We start from the raw sequence: 16,464 nt of genomic DNA on the forward strand, positions 1-16,464 counted from the left end.
GTATCACTCCCCAACCTACTCAGCCTCCTCCACTCCAAAGAAAACAAACCCAACTTACCCAGTCTTTCCTCATGACTGAAATATTCCTTTGCACACAACATCTTGGCAAATCTCCTCTGCACCCTCTCCAATGTAATCACGTTCCTCCTATAGTAAGACGACATGAACTGTACGTAGTCCTCTAGCTGTGAATCAAGAAAGAGCTATCAATCTGTCAATCCATTCCATGTCTGGGCCGGGTGAGGTCCTCTAACTCTAACCAAAGTTTTATAAAGTTGCAGCATGAACTCCATGCTCTCATATTCAATGCCCCAGCTCATGTAGCCAAGTATCCTGTAAGTGAACTATCTTATCTACCTTTGCTGCCACCTTTAGAGATCTATAGACTCGTACACCAAGGTCTTTCTGTGACTCAGTACCTACAGTTTGTTGTGCATGTCTTACCCCTGTTAGACCTCCCATTAATGAGCTTTTTATTATTCTGAGGAATGTCAGCATCCTTCGCAAGGTGTTTATAGAGTCATAGAGTAATACAGCACGGAAACAGGCCCTTGGGCCCAACACGTCCACACTGACCAAGTTGTTGTTGTGAAGCTGGTGGTCGCTCACTTTCTTGAATGGCTGGAGTCTATGTGCTAAAATGACAACAATTCTGATTAAATACTCAGATCTAGTCTCAGGATAAGTTTCCTGATCAAGAGGAGCTGGAAGATTTATTTGCCCTTGAGAATAATTTTGATGGCCCGTGCACTATAAGTTGCGTGGCCCCTGAAATGCAGCTCTTGGGTTGGAAGTTTGATCCAATGACACTGGACTAATATTGACATATTTCCAAATCAAAATAGAATATGACTCGGAGAGGAACCTGCAGGTGGTGGTGTTCCAAACATTTGCTGGATCTGACCTTTCAATTTAACATTAGCAGTGAGGAAAGTTCCAGAAACCATAGCTGGGGACAGGATAGTCATTTGGACAAGTGTGGATTGATTAGAGAAAGACAGCATGCATCTGTTAAAGTTAAATCATGTCCAGCTAATCTGATGGAGTTTTTTTTATTGAAATAACAGAGAGAGGCAATGAGGAAAAGATGGTTCGTGTAGCATTTTTGAATTTCATGTGGTATTTTGCACTTTTAAAAGATGTTTAATGTTGTACTTCCAGTTTTGAATGGGTAACCATAAAAGTGTAACCAAGGTGTCCTTCAAACCAGACTGTGCAAGGACCACATGTCAGAGAGCCTTTGAACACCCCCTTGTGGTTATGTCTTCACTGTCTTTGGGGAGGAGATTCCAAGGGGAGGGAATCATGTCGGCAAGCAGAAATAAAACATTCTTGCAGTCCTTCCACTCACCACGGAAAACAGTCTTGCTCTCCTTTACACTGTCGTGTTAACTATGAATCAGCCCGCAGAGACTGTGGCTTGGGGAACTGTGTGGCTGGGACATGGTGGACTTAGAGGAATATTGAGGGGGTGAAATATGAAGAATGGAAGCATTTGATGAAAAGAATCATATTCTGATATTTTACCTTGGAGAAGTGTTTTTGTGAAAGGAAGTCACTTAAACATTCGTCTGCTTGGTTAATGGCCTGGAATTTGCAAACAAATGACACTGTTATTTGTGGACAAATGAGTAGCAACTCCCAGGGAAGGAGCGGCTGTGCAGGTAAAGTCCCCTTGGAGTTGTGCTGCCTTACTATTGGCTTAGTGGGAGAGGGGAGTGAGGTAGTGTAAGCAGAGTAGTGGAGTGAATGAGGGGAGGGGACTAAGAGGGAGGGAGCTAGGGGGGTTGTGAAAGAGAGGGAATGAATGGGGGAAGAAGAAGAGAGGGAGGGTGGAACGATGGGATAGAGCTGAGTGGAACTGCACGAAAAAGGGGGAGATGAATGGAAGAGAGTGAAGGAAGGAGAAGGAGCTGAGAGAGGTTTTGAAGGAGGGGAGCTGGGTTGGGGAAGAGAGCTGAGAGGGAAGGGGATGGTAAGCGAATGGAAAGGGAGCTCAGATAGGGAGGGTGTGGAGGGACAGGGAGCTGGGATGATGGAGGGAGAGGGAGCTGATGGAGGGGATGGAGCGAGAGGGAGCTGAGATGGAGGGAGCGGGAGCTGAGGTGGCGGAGATTAAGGGAGAGGGAGCTGAGGTGGAGGGGATTAAGGGAGAGGGAGCTGAGGTGGAGGGGATTAAGGGAGAGGGAGCTGAGATGGAGGGACAGGGAGCTGAGGTGGCAGAGATTAAGGGAGAGGGAGCTGAGATGGAGCGAGAGGGAGCTGAGATGGAGGGAGAGGGAGCTGAGGTGGCGGAGATTAAGGGAGAGGGAGCTGAGGTGGAGGGGATTAAGGGAGAGGGAGCTGAGATGGAGGGACAGGGAGCTGAGGTGGCAGAGATTAAGGGAGAGGGAGCTGAGATGGAGCGAGAGGGAGCTGAGATGGAGGGAGAGGGAGCTGAGGTGGCGGAGATTAAGGGAGAGAGAGCTGAGGTGGAGGGGATTAAGGGAGAGGGAGCTGAGATGGAGGGACAGGGAGCTGAGGTGGCAGAGATTAAGGGAGAGGGAGCTGAGATGGAGCGAGAGGGAGCTGAGATGGAGGGAGAGGGAGCTGAGGTGGCGGAGATTAAGGGAGAGAGAGCTGAGGTGGAGGGGATTAAGGGAGAGGGAGCTGAGATGGAGGGACAGGGAGCTGAGGTGGCAGAGATTAAGGGAGAGGGAGCTGAGATGGAGCGAGAGGGAGCTGAGATGGAGGGAGAGGGAGCTGAGGTGGCGGAGATTAAGGGAGAGGGAGCTGAGGTGGAGGGGATTAAGGGAGAGGAAGCTGAGGTGAAAAAGGCGTGGAGAGGGAAGGAGCTGAGGTGGAGAGGTGTGGAGATGAGATGGAGGCAGAGAGTTGAGGGTAAGGTGGTGAGTGAAGGGAAGGAAGCTGAAGGGTTAGGAGTGATGAGTGACAGGAAAGCAGCTGGAAGAAGAGGGGCAAGTGAAGTGTAAGGGAATTGAGAAGGAGGTGCTGGGTGGAGGGGTGAAGCTGAGAGAGGGAGTTTCCTGAAGGGGGGGCAGATAGCTGGGTATCTGAGCAGTGAGAGGAGGGGATTGGGGTGGATGTGGGGCCACTGAAAAGGCAAGGGTGTTCGTGTACATTCATGCGTGTGTATGTTTACATGTGAAGATACATTTGTTTGTTAATCCAGTAGAGCAGAGCCTGGTCTCCAGTCACCTCAGACCTCCTTGTCAATGAAGCAAGACCTTGCTCTGTCAAGTTTGTGAACTAGCTGGTGTGCAATGACTACCCTGCATTAAAAGATATCATTCAGAGACACGTATCACTTATTAGAATTAGAACAGAAGGAGCACACCATCAAGCTCTAGGAACTATGAAGAAGAGCTTCAAGCAAGCAGTATCTCAGTAACTAGCTCAACATTGAGATGCATTGAATGGCATGAGCTTGCTGTTTTAACAGGGTAAATATGAACTAAATGCTGCAGAAAGTTCAGATTCATCTATTCATTCCAAGCGCTCATTGATTGGTGTGGTGTAGTAATTATTACCAGTCGATTTCCCTGGCACTGAAATTTAGTTGAATGATGTGGATTGCTCAGTTTGTAAGGTAGTTAGGAAATAAACTTGTCTGAATCAAGTCCTGTCTATTGCAGGATACAAAATGGGTATTAATTACTGCCAGTCAATCTCTCTACCACTGAAATTTAATCATAACAGATGTGGAACTGCCATTCATTGTTTTTGAAGATATGAAAATGTAGAAATAATGTTTTAAGTATTAGCTGCCTGTCATTTTTTCCCTCATCATTCAATGTTATGTCCTTTCACTCTCTTTATTTCTCTTTCAGTAACTTATTTGACATTGAATTCACCGTTGTGATTGACAGCTGCTTCTCAGTCCTTGCACTGCTAATTTCATAATCCTTCAATCTGACTGGGGAAAGACATACACTGTTGTTTTCCTTTCCACTCACATCCACAGCACCCACTTTCACTCACCATCTCCTTACCAACTTAAACGTTCACCAAAATGTAAAATCTACATTTTGCAAAATGTTTGAACTACTGCAGTCGAATATGATCGTTTATTGTCCAAAATTAATTCATTAAAATCTATTGGAAAGAGATCAAAATTCATCCAAGAATGTGTGTTTACATCAAACACTTGGCATGCAAAAGTTGGCCTTCATCAGATATTTTGATCTGCTCACAGAGCTGTGCCTCACAACTCTAACAACCTGGGTTCAATTCTGGTCCTTGGTGATATCTCTGCAGAGTATGCATGTTCTCCCTGTGAACACATGAGTCTTCTGCACATACTTCGGTATCGTCCCACATCCCAAAAACATGCAGATTGATAGGTTAAGTGGCCAGTGTAAATTGTTCCCAGTGTCGGGTGGTGGTGTCTGGGGAAATTAGAAGAGTAGATCTGGGGATAGGTTGCAGGGAAAATTAGTGGAGGAATAAAATGTTTCTGTGACCCAACATGCACATGATGAGCCAGAAGGTCTCTTTCTATGTTGTGTGGAAATATGGAAACTTGTAAGATATTTTTAGCATTTTAACTCTGACTGAGAGGTCGGTAACGACTGTGCTCCATTGTGTGAAGCACAGAGCTTGTGTGATGGGGGACATTTTGCTCTGGTGTTAGTTCAAGATGAGTTTTTGTAGATCACAACCTTTTAGCACCTCCCCCTAGATTCCACTATTCATAACGCTCAATTTACAGCACCCAAGGTAAATTGTAACTTGGTTTATTATTGTCACACGTACCGAGGTACAGTGCAAAACTTCGTTTTGCATGCCATCCATATAGATCATTTCATCACATCAGTACATTGAGGTAGTACAAGAGCAAAGCAACAATAAAATGCAGAATATAGCTCTACAATTACAGAGAAAATGCAGTGTAGGCAGGCAATAAGGTGCAAGGCCATAATGAGGTAGATTGTGAGGTCAAGAGTCCATCTTATCGTACAAGAAGTCCATTCAAATGCTTTCAGGCTTTTGTATCTTCTGCCCGATGAGAGAGAGGAGAAGAGAGAATGTCTAGGGTGCAAGGGGTCTTTGATTATGTTGGCTGCTGTACTGAGGCAGGGGGTATATAAACACTTGCTTTACAAATCCATATATTAGTACTGTACTATGAAATAATATTATGGAGTGATTTCTGATGTTGGTCTTAGTGCTTGCTGAACTGTGAGTAAAACTGAGAATTGCTGGATTGTAAGATGCTGTGCTATAAGTGGAGTTTCTAACGCAATACAAACTTAGCTTGGCAACAGAAGGTTTGGAGCCAGCTATTTCGGGAAGAGATGCCAAATTATACAGTAACATACCATCCCCCTAATTGAGATGGTAATGCCCTTTAAAAGCTGTGTATAGAAAGCACTCCCCAACTGCAGTCTCTCTTGGCAGACTGGTTGTATATTAATCACAACTGAGCCGTTTAAGTAATCAAGCTGGTACCAACTGGGCTGAGGAAGTTCCCCAGCTCAGTGACGAGTATCCCAGCATGGGCCTCCTGCAAAGTCGGAACAATGTGCAGTGTGAGCAGAGGAAGTGGGCAGCCTAATGGATTTAATGGTCATTACGTACATGATGCTCCAAGTGCTATAATCAGCTGTGCTACAATCTGCAAAATCGGCATGAAGGAACATCTGCTCTGCAGAATGGGATTTTGCCAAATGCAAACTGTGTGTGTGTGTGTGTGTGTGTGTGTGTGTGTGTGTGTGTGTGTGTGTGTGTGTGTGTGTGTGTGTGTGTTCTTGTTCAAGGGACCATTGTAGTGTTGCTGAAATAATGTAGCAAGCACACTCACGCACTGAACAAAAGATGTCCCTACAAGTTCCCAGTGCAAAGTAAATAGAAGTCTGTTTTCTTCCACAGTGCACACTGGGGTATTAGCAAGTCTATGACATTCTTACCCCTCCCCTTCCTGGCTCAGTACTACAGTAGTGAGTCTACCCATCAAGCCATCACAGGGCATATGTTTTTGACATTCATTTTTTTCAAGAGATGCAGCAAGGAAACAGGCCCTTCGGCCCACCAAGTCTTTCCTTTAGTTATTAATTTTATATTTTTTTCTCAGAAGTAAATGCTGGATGAATCTCATTGGAGGTAGTGTCTGAGAGTATACACAGAGCCAAAGAATTTAATTGAAGTCAGGGGAGGTGCAGCGTTTCTCATTGCAGTTGTGAGTTTCATCAAGCTCCAAGGACCAGGACTCTGTATCGTCTCTGAAAGGTTCGCTGGACAAGTTTCAGAAAATGGAACAGTACTATTCACTATGTGCTGGGAAGAAGCATAGTAAATGATAGATAGAAAGAAAGATGCCTATATATATTCACACGGGCGCACACACACACGCACGCGCGCGTACACACACGCACGCGCGCGTACACACACACACACGCGCACACACACGCGCACACACACACGCGCACGCACACACGCGCACACGCGCACACACGCGCGCGCACACACACGCGCGCACACACACGCGCGCGCACACACACACACACACACACACACACACACACACACACACACACAAAAGCACATTGTCTCTGTTGTCCATCAAGTGAAGTGAATTATGCCTTTCATATTCCTAAGTCAGCCAAAGGAACCAGAGAAAGGAGCTGCCATATTTAAGGGACTGGGTTTAGGGTGAGGGGAGATGGGAATGTTTTTTGCGTAGCAAGATGTGACTTGGAATGTCCTTGTTGGCAATGTGGTGGAAGCAGATTAAATAGTAACTTTAAAAAGAGATTTGAAAGGAAAATGTTGCGGGATATAGGGAAAGAGTGGGCCTATTGCAGTTACTGTTCAAGAGTGAACACAAGCTCATTGGGTTGAATGGCATCTGATGCTGCTTTGTTCTATAAGTGAGCCTATTTTTAATTCACTCATTTTGTACGTAGATTTTTCGCCACTTACTCACAATGGATTGACATTCAGAAGTGGTGTAGTTAGGAAATCATTGGGTTCCAATGTACATTTGCTGCTCCGAATCAGAATAAAAATTAACAGTGTGAAATTGGGATGAAACGGCAAATCAGTCCAGGGGAACTCCCTCTTTCATTCCAGGATTCTTACCAACACAAGTTTGGAGCAAACTGACATTTTTGTTATCTCTTTTTTTCCTTCCCATCCCCTCTCCTCCATCTGTTTCCCTTTCAGAGCAACCAGCCAACCACCAGAGCCAGTCAACATTGCAACCACTGCCCCCTGTGCACAAGCAGCACCTGACTCAGCAGCAACCTGCTGTCACCTCACTCAACAGGAACTCACTGAGCCAGCGGAGGAACCAGAGTCCGGCCCCAGCGGCCGTCTTGCCCAGCGAGCTGCCCACCACACCGGAATCTGTCCAGCTGCAGGACAGCTGGGTCCTTGGGAGCAATGTGCCACTGGAGACCAGGTACATCGCGTAAACCTAGCGCAAAAAAAAACTTCACTATGCCACACGTGGGAACCTGTCATCACAAACAGGACAAAACGGCAAGAATGCAACATTCTGACCAGGACTGTTTGTTAAAGCTCCACTTTTAATTGAGATTGTGGGAGAACCTCCTAACTCTTCCACTGTGATTCTGAGTAGACTTCCCTTTCTGCAGGGACTGGATGGCGTACCCAGATTCTCTGCGCCCTTGCAATTCCATTACTGCATCAGGAGAATTAGATTTATTTTGTCGATATGGATGGGATGTGTGCATGCTGCTCAAAGGCTCCCTTCTTTCTAAACCGAATGAGTTCCACCATATGATAGTGGCTTTGTTAAATGGATCAACAACCTTGTGATAAGATTTATTTTTTACACTTCTCTATTGTGTAGTAAAATCATAAAAACAGATTGAAGGTATTCAGCTGCTCGAGCTTGTTCTGCCATTCAATTAAATTTTGGCTCAACTGTACCCTTGCCCACCTTAGTTCTAGATGCCTTAATTCACTTGCCCAACAGAATTGCCATTCCCAATTTAATTAAGTTTATATCATGGAATTATTTCCACACATCCACAAGGGATAGATTCCTGCAATGGCACTCTTTGTATTATAGCCTTTTATGGACCTCAGTGAACATTATAGTCACATAATTACGCAGAAAATGACAAGGTTGGGAATTTATTTTATTTCAGTTCTGCTGAGTGCTGTTTAATAATTACATATTCATGACTGCTTGTCCTATCTCATCAGTCTTTTCAAGATGAATCTTTCTGATTATACTCAATGAGGTGGGTCATGAAAAAGAAGGAGGCAGGAAGGTCAATCTCCAGTGAACACTTTGGATTTCAAGTGCCTCGATAAAGCTGGTGGTAGTCCCTGCTCTTTTTCAAAAGGAAGTTGAGGCATTTTGTTGAGAAATTGGTAAAGAACCGTGCATCTAAGCAATAACAAAATTCAGTCACAATGTACTCAGCACCTGAAAAATGGACTGTTTGCAATAATTTAGGGTTCCTTGTCGAAAAGAACAATGGGCTAAACTAAACTGGATGCAATTTATGGCCAGTGTTGGAACTTGGACTGGATGTAAGTTTTCAATGTACATAATTTTGGGCCCATGGTGAATATTGTTCAATACATAATAAAGTGAGTATTGGGCTGGCTGAAATTTTGGCATTAAATGGGGTTCCGTAATGAACCAAATGCCAGCACTTTGTGGCTGAAGTTGTACCCAGCTGTCAATTGAATTCCAGACATTCAATGCAGAACAGACTTTCCCAATACATTTTTCATTCTGGAATGTTGTCAGTTACTGACAGAATCTAGGCAGACTCAGTTAATATTCCAGTTCAGATGCTGAGCTTTCGGAATGGGTTGATTTTAAGATTTCTGGAAGATTACTTTTTGGTTTATAACTCAACCTCCTTTTGCCAACCCCATCCCCCACCCCACTCACCCACTTGTACTTTTCATCTTTTCTGTTGACTCACAATGAGGCGTGGCTTTCTGGGGTTCAGCATTGTCAGGAAGCTGACAAAGTGTGCTTCATAAGTGGTCCCAATCAGCATCTATGAAAAGAGTATTTTACTTTGAGAAGGACATGGTAGACATCTCACTCACATTTTCACTCTCGTGCACACACACATACACGCACTCATTTATTTCACTGTGTGTCTTTCTGTTTGTCTTTTTGTTTTCTCTCTCTCTTTCTCTCTCCGCTCCCCTCCCCAGCTCACTCACTGAGACGTTGATTCCCCATTCAACCTCTCTATACAGTACATTTGCTGACATTGATTGTGTCACCCGTAAGACCCTAAGACATAGGAGCAGAAATAGGCCATTCAGCCCATTGAGTCTGCTCCGTCATTCGATCATTGATTTATTTTTCCATCTCAACCCCATTCTCGTGCCCTCTCCCTGTAATCTTCGATGCCCTTACTAATCAAGAACCTATCAACCTCCACTTTAAATATACCCAATGACTTGGCCTCCACAGCCATCTGTGGCAATGAATTCCACTGATTCACCACCCTCTGGCTAAAGAAATTCCTCCTCATCTTTGTTTTAAAAGGGACATCCTTTTATTCTGAGGCTCCGCCCTCTGATCCTAGACTCTGCCGCTACTGAAACATCCTCTCCTTGTCCACTCTATCCAGGCCTTTCAATATTCAGTAGGTTTCAATGAGATCCCCCCTCATCCTTCTAAACTCCAGCGAGTACAGGCCCAGAGCCATCAAACACTCCTCACACCTTAACCCTTTCATTCCTGGGATCATTCTTGTAAACCTCCTTTGGACCCTCTCCAATGCCAGCACCTCCTTCCTTAGATATGGGGCCTAAAACTGCTCACAATACTCCAAATGTGGCCTGACCAATGCCTTATAAAGCCTCAGCATTACATCCTTGCTTTTATATTCTAGTCCTCTCGAAATGAATGCTAACATTGCATTTGCCTTCCTATCTACCAACTCAACCTGCAAGTTAACCTTTAGGGAATCCTGCACTAGGTCTCCCAAGTCCCTTTGCACCTCTGATTTCTGAATTCTATCCCTGCTTGGAAAATAATCTCTGCCTTTATTCCTCCTACCAAAGTGCATGACCGTACACTTCCCTACACTGTATTCCTTCTGCCACTTCTTTGTCCATTCTCCCAACCTATCCAAGTCCTCCTGCAGACTCCCTGCTTTCTCAACACTACTTGCCCCTCCACCTATCTTTGTATCTTCTGCAAACTTGGCCACAAAGCCATCAGTTCTGTCATTCAGATCATTAACATGTAACGTGAAAAGTAGTGGTCCCAACACTGACCCCTGCAGAACACCACTAGTCACCGGCAGCCAACCAGGAAAGGCCCTCTTTATTCCCACTCTTCGCCTTCTGCCAGTCAGCCAATCTTCTATCCACGCTTGTACCTTTCCTGTAATATCATGGGCTCCTATCTTGTTTAGCAGCCTCATGTGTGGCACCTTGTCAATGGGCTTCTGAAAATCCAAGTAAACAACATCCACTGACTCTCCTTTGTCTATCCTGCCTGTTACTTCCTTAAAGAATTCCAATAGATTTGTCAGGCAAGATTTACCCTTAAGAAAACCATGCTGACTTTGGCCTATTTTATCATGTGCTTCCAAGTACCCTGAAACCTCATCCTTAATAATGGACTCTAACATCTTACCAACCACTGAAGTCAGGCTAACTGGCCAATAATTTCCTGTCTTTTGCCTCCCTTCTTAAAGAGTGGAGTGACATTTGCGATTTTGCAGTTCTCTGGAACCATTCCTGAATCTAGTGATTCTTGAAAGGTCACTACTAATCCCTCCACAATCTCTTCTGCTACCTCTTTCAGAACCCTGGGGTGTGGTCCATCTGGTCCAGGTGGCTTATCCATCTTCAGACCTTTCAGCTTCTCTTTAGATATTCCTGTTTACAACATGCCCATGATTAACCCAGGACCACACCAAGCATCACATTTCCTTGGTCACCTTCAAGAAGACCCTGCAATTTTTTAAGCCTGTTTCGATGATGCATTGTGAAGACCAGCAAGTTAATGTGTGAATAATTGATTTCCTGTAAAAGCCCTGAAAGATGCTTGTCAGGGCAAATTTTTCAATTTAATACCTTGTATTAAATAATCCCCAGGGTAGAAAACAAAGAACAAGATCAGCCAAGGAAGATTTCAAAGTTGTAGTGCAACCTGCTTGATTTTGAATTCACTAATTTAAATGTTCCTGTACAAACCCAGTATCCTCCCCACCAACTCTTCTGCTATGTGATTTTTTTATGACTAAGCACAGAAGGGGAATACTTACCCTGACCTGTGCAAGATGCAAGAGGATCGATGGAGATAGAAAATGTCTTTAAAGCAGCCTGCCACTTTTCATTCTTCTCCAACTTTCACAAAATCCAATTGAGGTAAGCAGGCTGTCCCGTGAGGGGAGATTGACTTAGATTGGAATTTAAAAGGATGAGATGTGATCTCATTGAGATGTGCTCCTTTCTGGGAAGAACCAACTAGTGTTATGTCAGGCTGGAGACTCCAGATATCTAATGCCATTTGGCATTGTGCATTTTATGTGGCATACGGAAAGATCACAGGAGAAAGGAATGGCCATTTTAGGACCGAGATAAGGAGAGTGGATGCTCATTTCTGAAATATTCAACCACTTCTTCCATCTTATTGGTAACCGACAATGGTATGGGTTTCTTCCATCAGCTCTGTTTTTCAGATTCAATGAGGAAGTAGAGAACAGATATGCAATGTCGTGGACAAGGCCATTGAATCCCTCTCCTAGCTGGTCCTCCTTCCCTCATAGGCCCACATGAGCAGTGTCCGCCCCATTTTGCACATGTAAATAGAAGCAGCTGGGAGTAGGAATGGTGGGTGTGACGGGTTGAGGAGGGCAGGGTGGTGGAGTTCAATCTTGAAGTTTTAGATGGAATATTAAACACTCATTGCAAAAATCGAAGCAGAATCAAGTTTATTATCATTGACTTACATGTCGTGAAATTTGTTGAAATCATCTGGTTTTTTGCATTCCCTGGACCCAAAGATTAAGTGCCAATTTACTTTTAAAGAAGCAGATTTAAACATATCCTATGGGCTCGATGAAATAATACCCACATTAATATGGCCAAAATTACATGCTTCTGGAATATTTAGAATATATTCTGATGATATTACTGTTCAATAAGATTCACCGAGGGAATAGAATTATTTAGAAGTTCTCAGGTACAATTACAGGGAAATTAAGCGCCTTGCATTTATTGTAATTATTTAGCCATTGCAAAACAAAATTAAAGTGAAATTAAAATGTACATCACGTGTACATATTGCTTGTGTAATCTTATATAAAAAACGTCAGTGGTTGGAATTTTCATCTGGTAATCAACCTGCAAGTCCATCAGGCCAACAAGGGTGAGGTATCCTTTTCATTTTGTACAAACAGATATGTTTCCAAATAAAATTTTATTTTTATTGTATTAATCTTCCCATTTCACCATTTAATTCCATTCCTATTCCACAAATACACCATGTATTATTTGATAAGGCCAGTAAATCCTTTTCTCAATGCTCTCGCACTTCAAATGCTCATTAAGGGGTGAACTGAATTACTGATCTTTAATGCAAGTTGCTGCTTTTACAACATTAGAATTTTACAACACAGAAATGTGTCATTCAGCCCAATAGTTTATGTTGTCTCCTACCAATCAACTGCACATTATCAACGTACATTTCTCTTCTTTGTCATGTAATCTAACTTCTCCTTCAATACATCTCCAGTATTCATGCCGGTCAATTCCACCTTCTCGCCACTCTCTGAGCGATGAAGTCATCTCTGGCCTAAAATATCGAGGAGTACACTTAGGACTACTAAAGTTTGCGTGTGGCCTTTTTATGTAGTTTCTCATCCTCATTTCCAGGGAATAAAAATAAAGCAAATCTGTCCTTTGAGTAACCTGTTTAATTTTCATTTTTAGTAGCAGGTATATTCTACAATAGTCAGCACTCTCTCCCAGATTACTGCCTGGTCAGTTAAAGCAAAAATTCACCCCAAATTGCTCATAATACATTTTTTTGTGTGCTATTTTCAGCAGTTGTTGATGACTGGTAAATCATCTTGTTCTTAGGCAGTCCTTTGGGACTGAGGATAACTTGCTTCCACTCTGTTCTCGTTGATTCTGAGGTGGCTGATGAGGTTAATATGGGAACCGCAGACTTTTCCACAGATGGGGCAGGAGGTGCCGGACAGGGCGGGCAGGCGGATAGTATGTGAGGCTGAGTGCTCCCTCTGCCCTCATGCAAGACCTCTGTGTGTGTGCAATTCATGGCTTCATTCTCAATACCATCTGGAATGCTTCTTCTCCACTTTGAGCGGTGATGGGCCAGAGGTTCCCAGGAGTTAGTGGGGCTGCTGCAATTTTTTCCAAGAAGGTTTTGAAAGCATCTTTGAATATTCTTCTCTATCTGCCTGGTAATCTATTTCTATGACAAAGCCAGGAATAGATTGTCTCTTTCAGGAGTGAGTTATCCCAATTACATCTCTGAATTCTTCCCTCTCTGAATTCTAGACCCGGTCACTTGTCCTTCTCTAATCATGTGGCCAATCCTCAGTGTTCCTTCCTTCAAAATCCTCTTTTCCCCCTTCTGACTCAAGGCCACCCCAACATTACACCCCCCTCCCCACCAGTCACTCTCAATCCTCCTCACCTATCCCCACAATCTATGGCCTACCCGATTCCTTTGTTAGGTCTGCAGTGGCAGAGCTGGTGGAGCATTTTCACCTGTGCAAGGTTAATTTAATTGCTTTGGGCCTCACATATAATCACCTATTGCTGCCAGGGACCTTACACGAGTCCCTGCCCAGTGCCAGTTTAACATGCTTTTTCAGGCATTGAAGAACTTCTAGAGCAGTGCCTTCCATAACCTCTGTCTGCCTGGTAATCTCTTCTAATTACAGAGCTCAGAATACAGTGTTTGTTTTGGGAGTTTGGTGCTGGGCATCGAAATGTTGTGGCTTGCCCAATGTAACCGACTAAGTGCAACTCAGCCCTCAGTGCTGGGAATGATAAACATTTGTATGTGTATTGAATAAATGGAAAATATACCCCTGGAAACCAGAGGCAAATCTGGCCTTAAATTGACAATACAATGCTGATATAAACTTGTATCTTTTTTATCCTTTGCGAACTAACCCAATTTGAACTTTGCTTCTGAAATTCTGGCATTATTACAGTAATAGAGTCGTAAAGTTATACATCACGGAAACAGACCCTTCGGCCTAACTCGTCCATGTCAACCAACATCTAAGCTAGACCCATTTGCCCACATTTGGCCCATATCCGTATAAATCTTTCCTATCAATGTACCTGCCCAAATGTCTTTTAAATGTTGTTATTGTACCTGCCTGAACCACCTCCTCTGGCAAGTCATACCATATGCGCAACAACCTCAGCATGAAGAAGTTGCCCCTCAGCTACCTTTTAAATCTTTCATCTTTCACCTTAAACCAATGCCTTCTAGTTATTGGTTCCCTATCCCTGGGAAAAAGACTGTGTGCATTCACCCTATCTATGTCCCTCATGATTTTATGTATCTTTGTAAGGTCACCCCTCAGTCTCCAAGTAATAAAATCTTAGCCTGCCCAACCTCTCCCTATAAATCAAGCCCTTAAGTCTTGGCAACACTCTTTGCACTCCTTCCAATGTAGTGATGTCTTTCCTATAACAGGGTGGCCAAAACTATACATAATACTCCAGGCATGACCTCACCAACGTCTTGTACAACTGTAACATAAAGTCCCATCTCCTCTTAGCATCACACACAAAATGCTGGAGGAACTCAGCAGGTCAGGCAGCATCTGTGGAGAGAAATAAACAATCCACGTTTCGGGTTGAGACCCATCAGTCGAGTGCCCTGACTGATGAAGGCCAGCATGCCAAATGCCTTCTTCACCACCTGTCTATCTGTGACACCACTTTCATGGAACTCTGTGCTTGTGCTCCTAGGTCCCTCTATTCTACAACACCCCCCAGGGTCCTACCATTCGCTGTGAAAGTCCCTCTCTGGTTTGACTTCCCAAAGTGCAACACCTCGCACTTATCTGGATTGAACGCCATGTGGGATACTATCTGTCATGTGGGATGCTATCTAGATAAGGAACCTCCAAGATTATTCATTGTTGAGATAGGCCAATCTCAACAGTAGCAGGAAAGATTGCATTGAAATAGAATAGAGCTACATTTGGAAGTTGGATTGTACAGAACCAGAGATCATTCTGGCCCATCAGATCAACACTGCAAAAATGCTGCATATCCTGCAATAACATTGTACCAGGGGGAGTTTTTAAAAAACCAACAGGAATCTACTGATTGTTATAGCACCATATAGAATGCAGGGAGGCTATTCAGCCCATTAAGCCCAGGCAGCTGTTTGAATGAGTTGGCAGTCTCCCTCTCCCGCTCTTCCTTCGCATCATTGCAAATTCTCCCCCCTTTAGTTCTTTTTCCAATCCCTTCCAATCAATAGTTTGCCAGTACCAACAGGATCAAGTGGTAATCCTGGGTGTGCACTCCAACATTGTTCATTTTTTTTCAGAGAAATGTGGATCCAATGAATAAACATCAAACAAAGATCAATGATAGGGACTACACCTTAGTGTCAAAACCATGCACAAATTACTGACTATCACGGTGGTGTCTGAAAAAGAATTCTAAGAGTATTGCACTGAAAGAATGGGATCAAAAAGGCAAATAAGTCTAGCTCGCTCCTTGCCTGCCTGAATCCACAGAAATCTGGGAAGAAGTCGCCTGCCACCATCTGGGCAACAGGCTGGGATACATGCATCCTTAGAAGGTGCAATCATTCTTACTGTTATCCTCCCATTATCAACTTAAATAGAAATTATCGATCCATTGGAATTGTAAAGTAAAATCTCAGAGTAAAATTAAAGTACAATTCACCAACAATAGTACATATATTCTATGGTGCAGATACAAAACACTTCTGCTCTACAGCAGGTATTCATTTAAAAAATAAGATGTGGTTAGCTTATCTTCATTATCCAAACTTTCTGATTAAATCATTATTTCACATCTACGGTGACCTCCAAAATATCTATTTTTTATTTCAGTTTATTGTTCAGATGACAAAGCGTACTTTTACGGTAAATAGATCTATAGGCAAGCCAAAATAGAACACAACACTTCTGGTGGCAGCCTACCTTGCAAGATCAGCTTTGTATCACGTTGCCTGCGTGTCTGTTTTGTGTGCCGTGCTTCCTGGGTTTTACAACCCTTTAATAAAAGCACGCCACTTTCATTCTCATAAACCCATTGGTTAAAAGTGACCGGCTAGGTGAGCTCTGGGTAAAAACTCTCAGACTTGGAATAGCAAATGTCTATATTTGGAACATTGAAAGTAATTGTGGTGCACACATGCCAGCTTCTGAAGCACACATGGTAATAGCACAAGGAAATGTCTGCATAAAAGCCATGCAGCAGTGGTCCTCCAGCTCTCTTCGCCCATCCCAATCTGTTTACTAACTT

The 16,464-nt window shown here is 43.6% G+C and overlaps 1 protein-coding gene across 1 annotated transcript in view; it reads left to right on the forward strand.

The window, feature by feature from the left end:
• Nucleotides 1-16,464, forward strand: part of tenm3 (teneurin transmembrane protein 3) — a 712,909-nt gene that overhangs the window by 496,716 nt on the left and 199,729 nt on the right. The window contains exon 7 of the mRNA XM_052020035.1: nucleotides 7,165-7,402. Coding sequence (XP_051875995.1) covers nucleotides 7,165-7,402 — 238 coding nt within the window. The remainder of the gene's footprint in view (nucleotides 1-7,164; nucleotides 7,403-16,464) is intronic.

Source organism: Pristis pectinata, chromosome 7 (assembly GCF_009764475.1).
Source record: "Pristis pectinata isolate sPriPec2 chromosome 7, sPriPec2.1.pri, whole genome shotgun sequence".
Lineage (NCBI taxonomy): Eukaryota > Metazoa > Chordata > Chondrichthyes > Rhinopristiformes > Pristidae > Pristis > Pristis pectinata.